We start from the raw sequence: 18,365 nt of genomic DNA, 5'->3' as shown, positions 1-18,365 counted from the left end.
TGATGACCTCTGTTAAAACTAGTTATGTCAAACTGAACTGGTAGCCGCGTTCACTCATTTGAGGTGCTGAATCGAGCTGGACTGGTCAGAAACGTGCTTATGGAGTGTCTTTATACGGTTATGAAGGCATCAACTGTACAGCAATTGTAAACGTCACTGTCATTTTGGCTCAGGAGGGCTAATATTTTAGTGTGAAAGTACTACTTCACAAGGTCTAACTGGCTCACAGAGTTGGTGTGAATCTTGACCTTGAGGATGACCTTGGCAAACATAATAAAATAAATATTGCCGCAACTGGGATTCGAACCCGCGCCGGCGCGAGCAGATCAATTTCGATGGCCTGTGCACTAGAGCACTATGCTGCTGCCGCAGACGACCCCGGCTCGCGTTAAACTGCAACACACGCTCGCGCTGTGCATTGCAAGTCGTCGTCTTCCATCAACTAAAACTACTCTAGAACTAATCACGTCGCCAGAAGTTCCGACGACCTAGCAAAGCAAAACCATGAGACAACCAGGCTAAACACGTGCTTTCACACATACACTCGGTTTAACTACGTTAAAACCCTACAATTCCCCCTCCCTCCCTCCCTCCCTCCCTCCCTCCCCCCCCCTTGTGCGGTACCCGTTTACTATACAGGGTCACAGTGGCTGAGCTCGCGCACTGCGCTCAGTATTTCTAAGAAAATTAACTGTGTGAACTCGCTTAATTCAACAGCTCAGGCCTGAAGTGATCAATTTCGAATCGCGTCACACGGAGGTACTATCGGCAGGCAAAATTTACGAGGTGGGAGTGTACGGGGAAAAAGAAGATTGGTTTTTGGGGAAAAGAAATGGCGCAGTATCTGTCTCGCATCTTGGCGGACAAATGAACCGTGCCGTAAGGGAAGGGGTAAAGGAGGGACTGAGAGAAGAAAGATGTGCCGTAGTGTATGGCTCCGGAATAATTTCGACCACCTAGGGATGTTTAACGTGCACTCACATCGCACAGCACACGGGCGTCTTTGCGTTTGGCCTCCATCGATAACGCGGCCGCCGCAGTCGGGTTCGAACCCGGGAAATCCGGCACAGTAGCCAATCGCCACGTAAGCCAATCGCTCGAAGTGTCTGAACGAGGGGACTTGCATTCGCCACACGCTGGTAGCATTTTTAAAGCACTAGGTCGCGAGGAAGCCCCACAATAACTTTTCTTCCCCGAGAACACGCACCCCAATAACTTTTGCTGCTGGTGGTACATACATTTACGCGGTATGAACTCGACTCTGTCCGATAGGATTACGCAGCAGTAAAAGCCTCCGAAGAGAAAAGTGACCATAAGGTACAACTGCTGTTTTCCCAAAAAATTAGTACAGTACTAACGAAGGCCGTGTAGGTAGCCGCGCAGCACGGAAAGCTCACCTGAACTGGCTCCAACGTGTCATACTCGAACACTGCAGCTTAACTTTTTTGTTTGCGCTTAAAGATGCACTAAGTGTTACAACAAACGCACAGATACAAACGACCCGCGGCACGCAGGACGATGCTGATGTCGATGGGCAGGTCGTCCCAGGCAGACGACGCTACAACGCTACCTACGAAATGAACTTTTTCTGCAACTGATACGAAATGCGCTGGAAACATGGCTCACAATTATTAAGAAGTGACACCACAATAGCACCATAAAAACAATGAAAGCTGACAGCAAAAATAACGAAAGTACAGATTTTAGACAAAACTGCCGACCATAAAATCAAAACCGAAACTGCAAGGAATGCACTCGGAAGGCAACTTTACCATTTTTTTTTTGTCATCGAAGCGCTTTGACCTACAGCTGCACCAACTTGAGTCTCAATTTTGAAGCGTGAAAATGTTATTTCTAAAACCCGCGCCATTTTTTTCCTGTCAGAGTCGCGACAGCGCCTGCGTCACGGCAGCGGCAGATCTGCCAGGCATGAGAAGTATTTAAAGCAGAAATTTACAAGCTACATATGTACACCGTAGGTCTAGATACTCTTTCTCGAATCAAATGCTCTCTCGTAACCGAAACAAGACTGGTTTCGGTTCCATAGCGTGTACTGCCATCAGACAGTACACGGGCCTCTAGCATTAACGCCTCCATCGAAATGCGACAGCCGCCGCGGGATCGAACCCGCGTCTTTCGGGTCAGGAGCCGAGCACAATAACCACAGCAGCGGCTGAACGGAGGTGCTGGCATTCATGGAGGTATATGGAAGATATGGCGAAGCTATTATAATTATGCAGTCTCAACCCCTTTTCTCGAGGCGTCATATCTCGTATCACAATTGGACGGGTAAAGATTGCAGGCTGAGATAAGCCGCGTTTACAAGAATACAGCAGTGCCGCACCGCATATTTCGCGGACACGACACGCCACTATTCACATATGTACTATCGGGCACAAAAGTTTGCGGGACGAGAGTTCTTGGAAAAACGTTTATTGCAGCTCCACCTCGCTATTCAGTCGCCAGATAATGTATGAAGTATACTAACGAGTGCTTGGCTAAGGTGGCCTAGCTTGGCCATTGTCTGGGCCCTTGGCAAGTTTCGACTTTATCATAATGGCCGTCCTTTTGACGTGGTCACCAACCACCATGCCCTATGCTGGCTTTCTTTGCTAAAAGATCCCTCCGGTCGCCTGCCATGGCTCGATGGACTCTCCATTTACAAGAATATAACATATGTGTCGTATATCGGTTGGGCCGCAAGCACCATGATGCTGATGCATTGTCCCGCTCCCCGCTACTGGCCGAGCTTGCCAGCCTCTCTGCCCTCGAATCCTCTACGCCTTTGCTCAACACCTGCGACATGACTTCTGAGCAGCGTAAAGATCACTGGATTGCCTCTCTTCTTGACTCTCTCTCTGCCCCATCTACGGCACCAGCGTACCGCACGTGGAAAATTTGTAAATTGTAGGGTTTAACATCCAAAAACAATCCGGCGGCTACAAGGGTCGCCTTAGTGGAGGGCTCCGGATTAATTTCAAGCACGTAAAGAAGACCGAAGAGACATACACTTAATGTGACCATGCTGCCTCGAGAACTTTTGCATAGGCTGTCCGAAGCAAAAGGCCAAGGGCTATCCCGAATTATTTCCTGCGTAGTGTCTCATGGTGTCAGAAGCTTCAAACCCTTTAGGTAAAGACAGCTAATTGATCAACAGCTCAGAGCGAGACTAACACCGTTCTTGCTTCAGGTTGTTGATCAATTTGACCTCACCATGACATCTGCTAGGCATCCTGGTTAGCTTAAATGTAGAGTGACTGCCCAGGCAAGCAGTGGTCCCTGGTTTTATCCCCAGACTAAGACGAATTTTCCTTCAGCTGCAAAGCTTCTGAGAAAGCTGTCTAGCTTTGCTCTGCAACCGTATAACTGCGATCAAGTAGAAACTCATGAGTAATTACAGCCTAAATTGAAATGCACTTCACCTCTAGTGTTTCCCTTAAACACTTTGGACTACATTCTAAATGTGCATTCCAAAAGCATCTTCCATTCCCCAATATTATCCTTGCCCTAAAACAGTTAGCAATCTGAAACTCAAAACAAAACAAGAGGCTCCATGCTGACACTGTCAACAGGAATTTTCTATTCAGTATTTAAGAATATATGCATCTTATTGTAACGATTTTTTTGATACAGCATTGTGTACACAGACTTAGGACACAAATCAATCGCACTCTCACTTTACAGTTCCATTCAGTGCCTCTCATGATGAACCTTCATGTCTACTCTTTGGTTATAAGAGGGTTTTTGCTGCAGTGCTGCCTCCATTACCTACCCCTTTCCAATTTCCTATTCTTCTTTTGCCAAGGCTGAGGGGTCTGATTGCACCTGTTTCAGTTAATAGGTATATTTAGCAGGCTAGTAGCTGTAGTCCACGGAGTGTTTGAAGTTACTTTCCTTGCAATGGAATAAAATGTAGCAGGAAGCTTTTAGACAACTGGATTCTTATGCTGCAAACCTGTTGGACCTAACATGTGCTTTCTGGCAGTTTCTCAGGGTCATCTTTCTGCATTTTTGGAGTACACTGAAACTTAAAATTAGAGACAATGTTAGATAATGCTTTGTGCAACATGCATGCAAGCAACTTCACATTTTTTTTGCCGTGGCTGCAATCCTAGCAGGATGACCTAGAGCATGAACTAACACATGCTGACGTTTCAGTTTAGGTTCCCTGTTGGGCTTTCTAGAAACTATATGCTTGCTGCATGAAGTCGAGGGTTGGACGGAAACCTGTCTGGTCGGGGCTGTACGTGGAGAAGGCAGAACACCCAGCAAAATAAAATGAACTCCTAAATGACGTTTCAGCTCCCACACGAGAGCCTTGTTCACAAACAGGTGCAGACGTGTAAGGCTGGCTATTTAAGCTTGAAAATGTGCCCTAGGCAGCGGGCGTATGCACTAGGAAGTGCCCCGTCAGTGCAATTAAGAGTGTGTTTGGTTGTCTGGATCATTAAGGATTCTAGATATAGACAGCTCTGGAGATTCTTTTCTGTTTTCAAAATGCATGCGTTGCTCAATCTATATGATGCTGCTTGCTTTCAGAATTTTCAAAGAGTGCATTTGACGAAGCTTTCTTGTTTGCAACATCATACTGGTGTTGTTTCAACCTTTCAACGAAGTTTCCACTTTCACCCACATGCACATGGTTTTACAGTCTCTGCACGGTATACTGTACACTACGCCCGGAAATTTTTTTTTTTGGTGCGAACAACAGCTCTATACCTGGCTTGAAAAGCGATGATATTCTAGAGTTTCGTTTTTATTCATTATTCTCAGCAATCACTGTCTGCAACTCTCTACTAACAATCATCACATCATCTAGTACAGAAGCATCATTCCATAAAAGGTTGAAAAAGTGTGTACTTTTTAATTACCTTCATTTGCCATGCCAATGAACCCTGTATTAATTGTGTATGGCTTTTATTGCTTGAGTGCTTTTGTATAGTATTATGTTCTCTTTTTGCCATGTTCCTTAATGAGTTTGTAAAATTGAGCATGCTTAATCTAATTTTTTGTTGTGATTGTTAATTCCTGCTGTACCTGTTTTCCGATATGTAGTTGCTATCTGCCATATGTTTAATATGTGTCATATATACAATTAATAACAGGAGGTCCCCCTGACAGTTTCTACTCGGGGCCTCCTCCTCTACTAATTTATTTACCTCATGCCTGCAGTAGTTTTTGAATAAACAATAATGTATGTCAAACAAAACTTTGCAGTGGTTATTCGTCATCTGCATGCCGCCTTGCTCACATACTGTTAGATTCACACCGCCTGCTAAGCTAGACCGCATGCTGAAGGTCAGATTTTGAGTTAACGGGATTGGTATATTATTCCAAGATGTTAAATAGGCCAAGGTATTTGGTCCTAATGATATTCCTCCAGTGTAATTCACAAATTGTGTATGATTCACCTACTTTGCTAAAAGCTTTACAAACTGTTCACATCACCTTTACAAGAAAGTGTTGTAATCACTTCGATAGGTACAGAGTTAATCATATTACTTTAAGAACAAGCAAGAAATTTATGTTTAGGAGTGCCTTTTTATCTCAGGCCTTGGATTAAGCATGTGAATTACATTTGGAACGAGGCAGCCATCAGCTCCTGGTTTATTACAGTAGAGATTCGGTCATTTGCAAAGTGATTTCAGAATACAGCCGATAGTCAAGTCTGACCTATACTTGAGTATGGATGTGTTTGTTGGGGCTTGCATACTTGGCCACTTATAAGTAAATTGAAAAAATTCACAACAGCGCTGGTTGATTTCCACTGGGAAATTAAAGACAGCAACTCAGAATGACAGAGCAAATGCAAACTGAAATAGAAACAGCAGCAGAACGACCACGGGAAAAATCTTTGATTAAAATCTTTCTACAATATTTACTTGCTAAACTGCTGTAAACTGTGAGAAATATACTCAACCAACAACTTAATTACATATTCAAGCATTTCAAGGTAAAAGCTTTCCTTAAAGGGTGATGTTTTCCATTCTTCTGTTTTTTACCTATCCTAGAGTAGAACAGCTTAGTGTCAAGTACTGTTCATATATTATCCAATGGTACTTTCTTCCATGATTTCAATGAGTAGACTGTTTTCTTTTTCAATATTTTTAACTCCTTGGATGCTATGAGGTGGTGCAAGTAACTATTAAAAAATATATTGATGTTCAGAGAAGTAGCCACCTTTTTTTTATATACTGAGGACACTAGATAAGCTCCAAGCCATCAAAGGGGGGCTCACTACACAACACCAAAAGAGTCATTATGCATTGGATAAAAGGAGCAAGCACATAAACCACGCATGGAAAGCAGGTCTCTAAGTGAGAGAAGCTTGCACTTTCAGAAGCAATATCACTTATGTTTAGGACCTACCAGATCACAGATTGCAGAAGATATGTGGATGCCACATCGAGCTCAGATTAGACACAGAGCAGTGGATGCAATATTAATAATGACTACTGTTTGCACAGTTTATTTAGGGGAGGTTGTGCTTAGTGGGATTTTTCCCTTCCTGTGCCCAATGTTAAGATAAGACAAGTATATGCTATCATGAAACTGTTTGCAACAGTGTCTAAATTAAGGAAATGATCTTACAGCCCAATACACTGTTCTAGGTTACCTGACACAATTGACACAAGCTCCTTTATTTCAGTTTCGCCTAATCAATCATGCGACAACGTCGCCCGTAACCGCGCGCAGCTTTCATGAGCGGTGTGAGATAGATATGAACGTTTGACGATTCAGCAATTTGAAAAAAAAGTGCCACAACCCAAGACGAAGAATGGGCAAAATGAGTATGGACTGTCGTGACAATTTTTGCAGTAAACCACGAAAATATACGCTGAAAACCTACATCATACAAAAACCACTCCGGCAGGGACATTACGGCAGCCCCGCTAAGAGAAAAGACTCAACATAGCGACGGTTACGCAGAAAAATCACCGACAATGAAACAAAAGTGCCAAAAGGAATGTTGGCTTTCTTATTGTGAAAGGCCAGGAATTTTACACACTGCCTGTGACACTCACCTATTCGCACAAATGCAGGCCAGGCTAGCGTTACTGCAATACAACTTGGGCCTGGCAGACGCTTGCATTTGTCGGGAACGGACGTGGGGCACTTGGCTGCAGCGTCTGTTTTGGCAACATTGCACTTGTCGGGAACGGGCGTGGGCAACACTGAACTTGGCTGCAGCGTCTGTTTTGGCAACATTGCACTTGTCGAGAACGGGCGTGGGCAACATTGGGCTCGTCTGCAACGGCTAGCAAACGGAAATACGCGTCCCGGCCGCCGGAGTTTACAGACGACGACGTTGAGTAAAAGTACGGCGGCTGCAGGATGCCCTTCGAAAGCAGCACTATGCCCTTGTTGACATTCAGCGGCAGTGCTTGCTTCATCTTGATTGTGCTTTTAGAACACCCCTCAGTATGATGCTGTCGAAAGGCCACAAGCAACCAAGTCGCAAACTCGCCTATGGAGGAGTCGTTGGAAAGTGGAGTGTTGAAGAGTATATGCTTGGGCTTGTTGGTTCATAACTTCAAGGTGAAAAACGTAGCGCAAAGAAACGAGGACACAGAAAGACGGACAACACACGTCCGTCTTTCTGTGTCCTCGTTTCTTTGCGCTACGTTTTTCACCTTGGAGTGTTGAGTTATGGCGAGGACTAAATTGTCAGGCAACGGCTATAAATACTTTCTACTGTGTTTATTCTTTCTACAGTTGAAAGCATTCACCACTACTTCCCGCAGCAGCTGTGTGACTGCTCACTTCAACTAGGATAACAAAGGGTAGTTGTTAAACACCGCGGAATCCTTGTGTGCTCGGCGCGATGGGAATGACTGTGTTGGTAATTATGGGCCATTTCATGTCTAATGTAACTTACTCTGTGCTCATAACGCCTTCAAAGGTGCGCTGAAACACTGTATTGTCCATTTAAGTTAATTATACATGAGCGTTATTTCTTCGCAACGTTTGAACATCTACGTCTATCACAAATGAACTTTTCGAAGCTTATGCATAGTGCCACAGAGCTCATTTGCAACGTCTTCAAAAACCTCCGTCAACTCCGACGTTGTTTTTCAAGAGATCTTTCGTGTGTTTGGTTGACTGCATATAGGCGGCAATATTTTCTTCCGCATGTTATTGCGTTGTTCACGGATGTCGCGCACTATTTTTTTATGTGCATCATCATCGCAGCTAGTCCGCATCGCGTTCGCATTCCGCCAGACATTCCCTCGATACCGGTTGGGAAACCTGGAATGCTTCTCACTGGAATGGTGAATAACGACTGAGCAGGAGTATCGCGCATTTTGTTCATCAGATGTAATTACAAACATTTACATCGTGAAATGTATAAGTGGCCACACTCCTGTGACAAGCAGTTTTTGTTTTGTAGCGAAAGGTACACTGGCCACGAAGTTGCGATTTCGCTGTGGCGGTGCTCCAAGGAGGCACAGACACAGACCTTGAGCCGTTGTCTAGCAACCGCCGCAGCTGGGAGGACGCCGCGCGCTCGCCGCGCCATTTCGCATGACGTCACACCGCGCACATCGCCGCCCTTATGGCGCGTTCACACTTGGACATTCGGCGGCGAGAGGAAGCGGAATCCGCGGCCGCCGAAATGCTGTCTCGTTCACACTTCCCGGCCACTGCATCGCCGCTCATCGTGTCTGTGTCGTCTGCTCACGGCGTTCACAGATGTGGCAAGAGGTTAATCGATGCTGTCTACATACCAAAACCTTATGCACGCTTGCGTACGCTAAATGCAGCTATTCTGTCGGACGTTACGACATTTCTAACATTCTCAATTTTTAAACGCCCATTGGCGCCATCTGGTGGTTAGAACAGGAACCATTGTTGTCAACAACTCGACGCCCCTCTTAAGCCTAAAAGGGGAAGAATCGTCACCCGAAATAAAAATGAAAGCAAATTTATCGCTCAAAAGTTTTCTTATGGGCGAGCTAAGACAAAGCGAAAGACCGCTGGCTCTTTTATGGCCTGTGAACGTGCTGAAAAATGCTGTAACAGCGACGAATCCAGTCCGAAGCGAGGCGTCCTGCATCGAAGGGCGCCGCCATGTTTGTCGCCGCGGGTACTCGCCTTCCTTTTGGCTGACGAGATTCGGCGGATTTTTTTCCGGCGGCAGAATTCGGTCCTGGACTGATCGGCCTTTCCGCTGGGTATTCCGGTGGAATCTCTGCCGCGGAAGCGGGTTCCGCACGCTCTCGCCGCCGAATGTCCAAGTGTGAACGCGCCATTACCCTTACTCGCCGTTTTAACCGCTAACCGACGTGTTCGGAGGCGGCATCTATGGGAGCCACTGAAACCCCCGCACACTCACTGAATAAAAAAAAACTGTATCTAGGCTGTGGATCAAACCAGTGCCTTTGGCGTTTGAGGTGGAGACACTACCACTCCGCCACGACGGCTCAAGGTTAATCGTGAATAAAGGCGCATCTAGTGAATGCACGGGTTTCATAAATTAACTCTTCCCATCCAGAAGTCGCTTCGCTTTCGCTGTGTATATCCTGGCCTAACAGAGCTAGGCCATCAGCAATTTTCTTTTTGTATCCTATATCAGCAGTCAAGTATTGGCCACGCATTGTATTTGACTTCCATCTGTTTCTTCTTCGTTTAGAGTTTTGCGTGCGCCTGTATTAAAGTATTGCAGACACCAAATTTTTCGGAGTGAGTTTTTGCTTTGGAATGATGTATACGAAATTAGTAAACATATGGACAACTACGGGGAAATAGTCAGTACTAAAATAATTTGTTTATTTTTCCCTCTGTAGGTTCATTTGTCAGACGATGGTTGTGACGCCACGAGTATGAAATCACGTGCGGTATACAAAAACTGCGATATAACAGCTGCTTTATCGTTTTCATTCAACTCTCACGCTAAACTGCTCCAGAAGTCTTAATGGAAACAAGTGAACAAAGAGCTATTGTAGAACGAGAGAGAAAAAACGTTTAATGCATACAATGTTTGGGTGGGCCCTCATTCCAGCAGCCCATCAGCTATTGCCGCCGCTCTTGTCCGGTTCACCAGCGAAAGCTGGTCGTCCGAATGTGAGCTGGACAGCGCCGCCTCCCAGTTCATAGTTGATGGCTTATTGATTCTTGGTATAGCTGGGTTTCTCTGGCATGCCCATGCCATATGGTATACGTCAGCCACTTTGCCGCAGAAGGCGCAGTGTGGATCTTACGAATTTGGAAACATATACCTGAATTTGACAGGATTTATATAAGTATTCGATTGCAATTTCCTTGAATTTCCCTTGGTCCCTGTTTAGATTTTTGTGCTGTCTGGCGTGTACTTTCCTCGTTCACCTCAAATCGTGAAGGAAATCCCCGTAGCTTAACAGTGGTTCAGATAATTATGTTCCTGCGAACGTTGGGGGACCCGGGGTAATAGCACGCGGACAGCGGCGTGGGCGCCGTTATTTCGAACAGCCCCAGAGTGTCGTGGTGTCCATAGGACTATGGACTCCGGAACTTTTTCCTGGGTAGGTGGGGGTGGGGGGAGGGGCAATACTCCGAGTTATTTTGTTATTTTATTTATTTAATGCTCATTTACAAAATAAATATTATTTTTTGTTTTTCAATGTTGGGAGGTTGATGCAGACTGTGATGTTTTAGTGACGACACTCCATCAGTCAGGAAGAAAACGAAAAGGCTTCCAAAAGAAACTGTTTATAAGGGGCCGACTCGCGCCCATTAATAACTGAATGACTCGGCGGTGGCGATAGCCACAAGCGTGCTCTGTAGTGATCAAACTGAATGCCATGCAGTTCTTGGCCACGCTCAATTTAAAGCTGGCAAGGAATCTTCGAGATAAAGACCAAAAGCAACTACAACAATCTGGGAAAATGTGGAAGCATTTGCACTTGGCTACCGTCAATGGAGATAAGTCTGGTCGCATCTCGCACTACAAAACAAAATGATAAAGTCACGTGCCTGACGGTTTTGAGTGCAAACGAAAAAACGATGCACAGACTCATGGCAATATAAAATTAATTGAAATGGGAAGCTTTATACACGAGGAGTGATCAATTGCATTAAAAACGTTTGTGCATAGTTTGTAAAAATTCTGCTAATCATGATCATGTACACTAGTCAGACAGTCGACTTCTGTTGGGACATGACTGGTTCAGGTTACTCATATACGAAATGCTTTACAACTGGCTACGAAGCCAAGCAGCTCAGCCCCACAGTGCTTTGAGTTTAAGAGTCCTACAACTGAATTGTTTCAATTGTCAGAAATCTGATGCAAGTGCAAGCAATTGGAGACTGGAGGGGGCGCTGCCAGCTCTGGTAAAATGTCTGGCGGAGGAAACCGCCCCCCTCCCTTGCCCCCCTCCTGTTCCGAGGTCCCTGCACACGACTGTGGACTTAAGGTCTCTGTCTTCTTTAGTTCTGAGTATTCTGTTTGCGTGTTTAGCAATCTTTCTGTTCCTGCGCAAACCGGGGTACCAAGTGTTCTTTTATATGTTTTGGGTATGATGACGTCCAGATTGTTCTCACTTTCCTTCCATTTCAGATAAGGTGCTGTGCAAGCTATCCTGCTCACAATAAAAGCCTGTATACACTTTAGGTTTCCTTTTCTTTAAGTCCACGCTTGTAGCTTGATACCTTACTAATCATTCTCGCCATTTGTTCAGTTGTTGCCTGCAATCGCCTAATCATTTTCGCATTGTCGCCGCCGCGGTGGCTGAGTGGTTATGGCGCTCGGCTGCTGACCCGAAAGACGCGGGTTCGATCTGGACCGCGGCGGTCGATTTTCGATGGAGGGGAAATTCTAGAGGCCCGTGTACTGTGCGATGTCAGTGCACGTTAAACAACCTCAGGTGGTCGAAATTCCCGGAGCCCTTCAATACGGCGTCTCTCATAGCCTCAGTCGCTCTGGGACGTTAAACCCCCATAAACAATAAACTATTTCCGTATTGTTGCTCTTGGCGTCTATTAACAGACCTAAAGTTTCGGCAAGTGGCATCTCCTGAATTTGCGCTCCCCCCTCAAATGCTAAAACAGGGTCAAAGTCTCCTTTCTTCCTAAATATTAGTAACTCCCATTTGTTTGGTCCGCATGGGAGACCGCAACTATCAGCGTATTCTTGCACGGTATCCGCCGCACATTGTAGTCTTTCCTGCATGCTCCCAACTGACCCTCCGGAGGTCCAAATAGTAATGTCGTCAGTATGCAGCGCGTGCTTGACGCCATGTACGCTGTCAAACCTACTCGGTAGTCCTAATAGGGCAATGTTAAAGAGCAAAGGGGACAGCACTGCCCATTGCGGGGTGCCCCTACTTCGCAGCCGTGCGAACTCCGACTTTACTGCTCCGACATTGAGCCTAACTCTTCGAGAGAAATTGTTGGATATAATTATACGTCATTACACCGCAATTGCAGTCCTGTAGATTTTTGAGTATGATATCATGTTTAACATTTTCAAATGCACATTTGAGGTCTAATGATAGATTTTCCCTGGTCGGATAGCCTCTAGGTTTGTCAATGATTTCTTCTATTAGCTGCAAAAGTACATCTTGAGTCAAAGGTTTGGTCTGAACCCAAACATCGTGTTTGGGAAGAGGCCACATTTATCTAAATGTCTGTAAATTCTTTTATATATAAATTTTTCCATCAACTTGCCAGTGCATGACGTTAGCGGTATTGACTTCAAATTATCGATACCGATATGTTTACCGGGTTTCGCAATGAACAGAACTTCTGCCGCCTTCCATTCCTCGGGAATTTTTCCTTCCGACCAGCATTTGTTAAAGAATTCCGTGATAGCCTCCAACGACTTGTCGTCCAAGTCAGCTAACATTCTGGTGGTCACCCGATCTCTGCCAGAGCAGGTATCCCTCCTCATGTACACGAGTGCGGCATGCACCTCCCAGGTTGTGATCTCCTGGTCCATTTCCTCACTCTGTGTGCCCGTGTATTCTTCCATGTCCAGACCGACACCCTACGATTGCATGTACTATCTCCTTTTAAGTTCTGCAATGAGCTCCCTTTCGCTCCCCTTGAAGTTGTGCATGGCCTTCAACAGATTTGTTTTGTGCTCCGTTTTGCTCTTTCCTGTGTCCATCAGACATCTCAGTGTGGACCAGGTTATCGTGAGGTTAAGCCTGCCTTTCAAAGAGTCGCACAGCCATTGTATTGCAGTTTTTAAATACCTCACGTGATCTGGTGCTCACCCGTGATGTCGAAACCGTCTTTGGACAGCTGAAACCGAAAGTGCATGGAAGCATAAATTTAGTTTAGGCGAATTTCACGTGGCGATTCATAACTTCCCTGAACATTTTTGCAGGCTAGTTAGAGCATTACTGAAATTGTATTTCATGCTTTACGCATCATTCTAAAACAACAATACACTAAGAAAATTTTGGTGTTTCTACCCCTTTAGGCATCCGGTAGCGCAGACGTTGCTTTATAGAAGCTGTTTCAGGGAAGACTGACACTAATTTTTTTAATGGGCTATTTGAGGTATAAAGTCGGTTTTGCGCCACAGTAATACCAGTGTTGGTGTACATCAGATGACCGGTAAACCATAGAGGAAGGAAAGAACTCAGAAGAGGGGTTGCTTCACATTTATTGAAGCCCACCCATCGCACTTGGCCGCCGTCACGGCGCGCTTGCGCATGCGCAGCAGACAATAGACGTTTTTAGCATGCCGTAGACGTACTAGCGGAGACGTATACCGTTTTACCGGACCGCGCTCGCGCATGCGCGGTGGCATTAATTGTTGGGGTGAAGGGGGAGCCACTGCGTGTGCGCAGCCGGCGTCCGGTAAACCGTTATACGTCTCCGGTATGCTAGTTTCACGTTATGAGGGAACAGGATCCAGAGCTGTTCTTCAAATATTATCGAATGACCCCCCGAACTCTTTGACCTAATTCATGGCCGGGTGCGGGAGAGACTCACAAAGATGCACGTCGTTCAGGAGCAGTGGAAATTACTAGAAATTGATGAACCCAATTGTGAAGAAGTGCAAGAATAGTGCCTCAATATTGTGGAACTATTTTTCTGGAAAAAGATGCCACGCTTAAGAAGAAAAATTGCATTGTAATAAATATTTACCTATTTTCTTTTTTCACTGTTTGCCGAAATTCGTTTTCCAAAATACACCAACAACTCCCCGTTCTTCACTGACAGCTTTATTCGTTGTCCACATAACGAGCTGCAACTTGCAGAAGTTCCATCTCGAACTGTCCTCGCAGACGCTGTGGACATCGTCTGTGTTTGTCCCCCATAAAAAGCCCGAACAGTTCTGATGCGTTGGCTCGTTTGGAGGCCAATTCTCCTAGGATCCCTATTTCCTTTTTGAAAGCCTTATCATGGCCCCTCTTCCTTTTTTGTGGGCCAGATGATGTGCTGCTGGCTGGTGATGGCGTTGGTATGGGGCTGGAAAATCCAGTTCCATCTTCCTGTGTAGCTGTGGTGAAGTCGGAAGCATCCAAAGTGGCTTCAGCTTCATTGATAATAGGTCTTCCAGTCTGGAGGCACTCTGTGCTCGTTGCTTCGAACAAGTCCACGTCTTTATGAGGTTCCCTCTCGTCCTACATGGATAATACACATTGCAAAAGCACACTATATTTCAACATTTGTGTAAAACACGACTTTGAGTAATGTGCTTGATTCGAAAGAAATACTCACTCAGGATATTCGAGTGTATCAAGCAGAAACAGCAGCTGATTAAAATGGGGCCACCGCACATTGACGACGCTGTCCGCGCCGGCGCCACTTTTTATTGCAGTTACTTCTTTGCGTTTTTTCATAAAAGTATCCCGTAAAGATTTCCAGCGCTTCATTACTTGTGTCACTGCAAAGCAGTAACAAAGTGTTAGTGTGAGCAATTGCGCATATGCGCTCGCAGGAAGGTGATGCAACTAATGAAATGTGCTGCGTAAATTTATTTTCTGCAGAAAAGAAAAAACAAACTCGAGAAGCCTGTATCAGTCCACGCTAGCTTCCTACTGCTAGTATTTACTTACAGGCATATTCACGCCAATCAGATGTCAAGAAACAACGCAGCATGCAATGATCAAACTTTTTCTCTCGCAAATAAACAAAGCGCGGTGGCACGCTCTCTTCCAGCGAGATAAGTACGAAAACGGGGGGGGGGGGGGGGGGTAAACATGCCAAGTTCACACGCTTGTCGAGGCGAATGAATGTACATAGAACAAGCAGGGCAACAACATCACCTGTGCACAGATTTGGTACATACCGTCTACGCTGAGGGCAACTGCTATAGCTCTCCAAGCCTGGTCACGCTTCATATTGTTTTTATAGTCGCGGTCGCGCACGTCCCACAGGACGCGACGCCTCTCCACTTCCGTTATCAGGGCCTCGTTAAATGTTGCCTTGTCCATTTTCGATGAACACGATGCGCGAACAAAATCACGATAGCACGTGTTTTCTTTGACTCACGCGCCAGTTCTGCCGAGAGAAAAAAAATTGCACCAAAAAGGTCCCGCCGAGATGCGCAGACCGCAGGGCCATCTGGTGGCAAAACCAAAAAAAACCCAGAATGCCACGTGACCAAATGCCACGTGACTTATCTGAACTCTGATTGGCGGACGCGCCGCGCGAGGCGTTTTTTTCTACTCCGAGCAGCAGCACGCGGCGGCGCGATTTCGTGTCGGACCATACTGGGCACGCGTCAAAATGACGCGCGCGTCCCACTATCCGCGCGTCAATCGCGCCTGAAATCGCGCCATGCGGTTCCACCTTGAATCACACTGTTCAAAGCGACGCTGGGGCCGCTGGAGACTGCTGATAGAGGCCTTCAACGTCCGGCTGGCGGTAGTTTCCATTTCGACTGTTGCTAGGCTGCACCACTCACTGCCAGCAATCACTGAGTTCACGTTTACGTCATTTACATCACTTTTCGTCTATTTCGACACCAGAGACCCAAGTTTGATTCAGAGCGTCAGGAAAAATTTCTTCTCAACTTCGAATTCAAATCTCTTAGCAATAAATGCATCTTTCGCCGCCCGACAGGCGACAAGCATGAAATGCCGAAATATTGGATTCTGCCAAAAAAAAATGATGGAGTTAAGGCGGAACCGCATGGCGCGTTTTCCGCGAGCGAAAAACGCAACGCGCGGTGGACGCCCGCGTTGCCGTCAACGCGCGAGCACCCGAGGGGAGCGGCGCCTTCGCGGCGCGTTTTCCGGGTTGCCAGACAACGTAACTCCCAACGACATGAATTGTCCCTGCTACCGCATATGTATTATGCCCTTAAACTTACACAACACTGCAATAGAAATAATCTAAGTGTAATTACACGACATTTTTTTTCCGAAGTATATTTATCAAGCTTAATTTCAAGCAGGAAGAGTGTGTGCGAAACTGCGACTATGTACTTTCTGCATGCCAAGAGGCCGCTGGTTGTTTACAACTCGACATAGAAAATGGAGTGTCGGGCGCTTATTACAGAGCAGAAGAGGCGGTCGCGTATATCCCACAGGACGCGGCGCCTCTCCACTTCCGTGATAAGGGCCTCGTTGAAGACTGCTTTCTCCATTTTCGATGAACACGATGCGCGCACGAAACAGTAGCACGTGTTTTTCACGTGCGCGCCGGTTCTGCAGAGCGAAAAAAAAATGCGCCGAAGAGGTTCCGTCGAGATGCGCAGAGAGTAGGGCCATCTAGTGGCAAAACCAAAAACCAAAAATGCCACGTGACCAAATACCACGTGACTTACTTGAAATCTGATTGGCGGACGCGCCTCGGACGCGCCCCGCGAGGCGTTTTTTTCTCCTCCGAGTAGGAGCACGCGGCGGCGCGATTTCGTGACGGATCATACTGGGCACGCGTCAAAATGACGCGCGCGTCCCACCATCCGCGCGTCAATCGCGCCTGAAATCGCGCCATGCGGTTCCGCCTTTAAACTGTGTCCCTTTAAACCCCACAATTTACAATAGGCTACTTTCATTGAAAACGGGGAGACTTTAAGCTATAAAAAAGGGGAAAATCAGAAACATGCACGTATCACCACCACTGGACGTTTGCACAAGTGCGCAGTGGTGTCAAGGCGGAACCGCATGGCGCGTTTTCCGCGAGCGAAAAACGCGACGCGCGGTGGACGCCCGCGTTGCCGTCAACGCGCGAGCACCCGCACGAAAAAAGGGGAGCGGCGCCTTCGCGGCGCGTTTTCCGGGTTGCCAGACAACGTCACTCCCAACGACATGAATTGTCCCTGCTACCGCATATGTAATATGCCCTTAAACTTACACAACACTGCAATAGAAATAATCTTAGTGTAATTACACAGCGACATTTTTTTTCTGAAGTATATTTATCAAGCTTAATTTCAAGCAGGAAGAGTGTGTGCGAAACTGCGACTATGTACTTTCTGCATGCCAAGAGGCCGCTGCTTGTTTACAACTCGACATAGAAAATGGAGTGTCGGGCGCTTACTACAGAGCAGAAGAGGCGGTCGCGTATATCCCACAGGACTCGACGCCTCTCCACTTCCGTGATAAGGGCCTCGTTGAAGACTGCTTTCTCCATTTTCAATGAACACGATGCGCGCACGAAACAGTAGCACGTGTTTTTCACGTGTGCGCCGGTTCTGCAGAGCGAAAAAAAAAATGCGCCGAAGAGGTTCCGTCGAGATGCGCAGAGAGTAGGGCCATCTAGTGGCAAAACCAAAAACCAAAAATGCCACGTGACCAAATACCACGTGACTTACTTGAAATCTGATTGGCGGACGCGCCCCTGACGCGCCGCGCGAGGCGTTTTTTTCTCCTCCGAGTAGGAGCACGCGGCGGCGCGATTTCGTGACGGATCATACTGGGCACGCGTCAAAATGACGCACGCGTCCCACCATCCGCGCGTCAATCGCGCCTGAAATCGCGCCATGCGGTTCCGCCTTCATAGGGTTTTTTCGTATTTTTTTTCGCGTAAAGCAACACAAATTAAAAGCCTGCCTCCTAGTAACTTTTCGGCCACTACAGCTTTTATCGCCAAGGAAGGTGACTACGAAATGTTCACAGGGACACCTACTACAGAATGTAAAAAAATGCTGATCAGTCAGTCAGTCAATCAACTTCATTTAGCCAAAGGGTGGTAGCTTGCTCCCCCGTGGGCCTCAGCGTAAGCCGAGGGATGATTCCTTTACGGGAAGTGACGTCACTTCAGGTCTGGTGACGTTGCTTTGCTCCAGCCAATGGGCGAGCTTTATGACCGACGACACGTTGCTTTTTTTTCAATTAGGCTTTTAATGCCGTCGCATTAAAAATGCACTCCCTCTCGTGGTCGTGTGTAGACGAAAGCATGAAACGCTTTGCAGTACCGGCGTAGCACATTCTATAAAAAAAAAACTGCAGTCTTGAACACTGAGCCACGGTCCGCTGCGT

The 18,365-nt window shown here is 46.5% G+C and overlaps 1 protein-coding gene across 1 annotated transcript; it reads right to left on the bottom strand.

Moving 5' to 3' along the window:
• Positions 1-14,117: 14,117 nt before the first annotated feature.
• On the bottom strand, positions 14,118-16,054 carry LOC144133846 (uncharacterized). The gene is made up of 3 exons (XM_077666926.1): positions 15,227-16,054; positions 14,656-14,821; positions 14,118-14,558 (listed from the first exon to the last, which is right to left on the bottom strand). The coding sequence occupies exons 1-3, from the start codon at positions 15,369-15,371 to the stop codon at positions 14,312-14,314; spliced, it is 558 nt and encodes a 185-aa protein (XP_077523052.1). The 5' UTR covers positions 15,372-16,054; the 3' UTR covers positions 14,118-14,311.
• Between the last annotated feature and the right edge of the window lie 2,311 nt (positions 16,055-18,365).

The sequence above is a fragment of the Amblyomma americanum genome, chromosome 1 (assembly GCF_052857255.1).
Source record: "Amblyomma americanum isolate KBUSLIRL-KWMA chromosome 1, ASM5285725v1, whole genome shotgun sequence".
Classification (NCBI taxonomy): Eukaryota; Metazoa; Arthropoda; class Arachnida; order Ixodida; family Ixodidae; genus Amblyomma; species Amblyomma americanum.
Note: the sequence above shows the minus strand (reverse complement) of the source record. Positions and strands in the feature narration are given on the sequence as shown.

What these genes read in the sequence shown, in the direction of transcription:
- LOC144133846 (XM_077666926.1), bottom strand. Translation starts at nt 15,371, where the DNA reads ATGGACAAGGCAACATTTAACGAGGCCCTGATAACGGAAGTGGAGAGG. An exon ending in AGTTGCCCTCAGCGTAGACG is followed by an intron (nt 14,822 to 15,226) that starts GTATGTACCAAA and finishes ACTGCTTTGCAG; the next exon opens with TGACACAAGTAATGAAGCGC. An exon ending in GATACACTCGAATATCCTGA is followed by an intron (nt 14,559 to 14,655) that starts GTGAGTATTTCT and finishes TTATCCATGTAG; the next exon opens with GACGAGAGGGAACCTCATAA.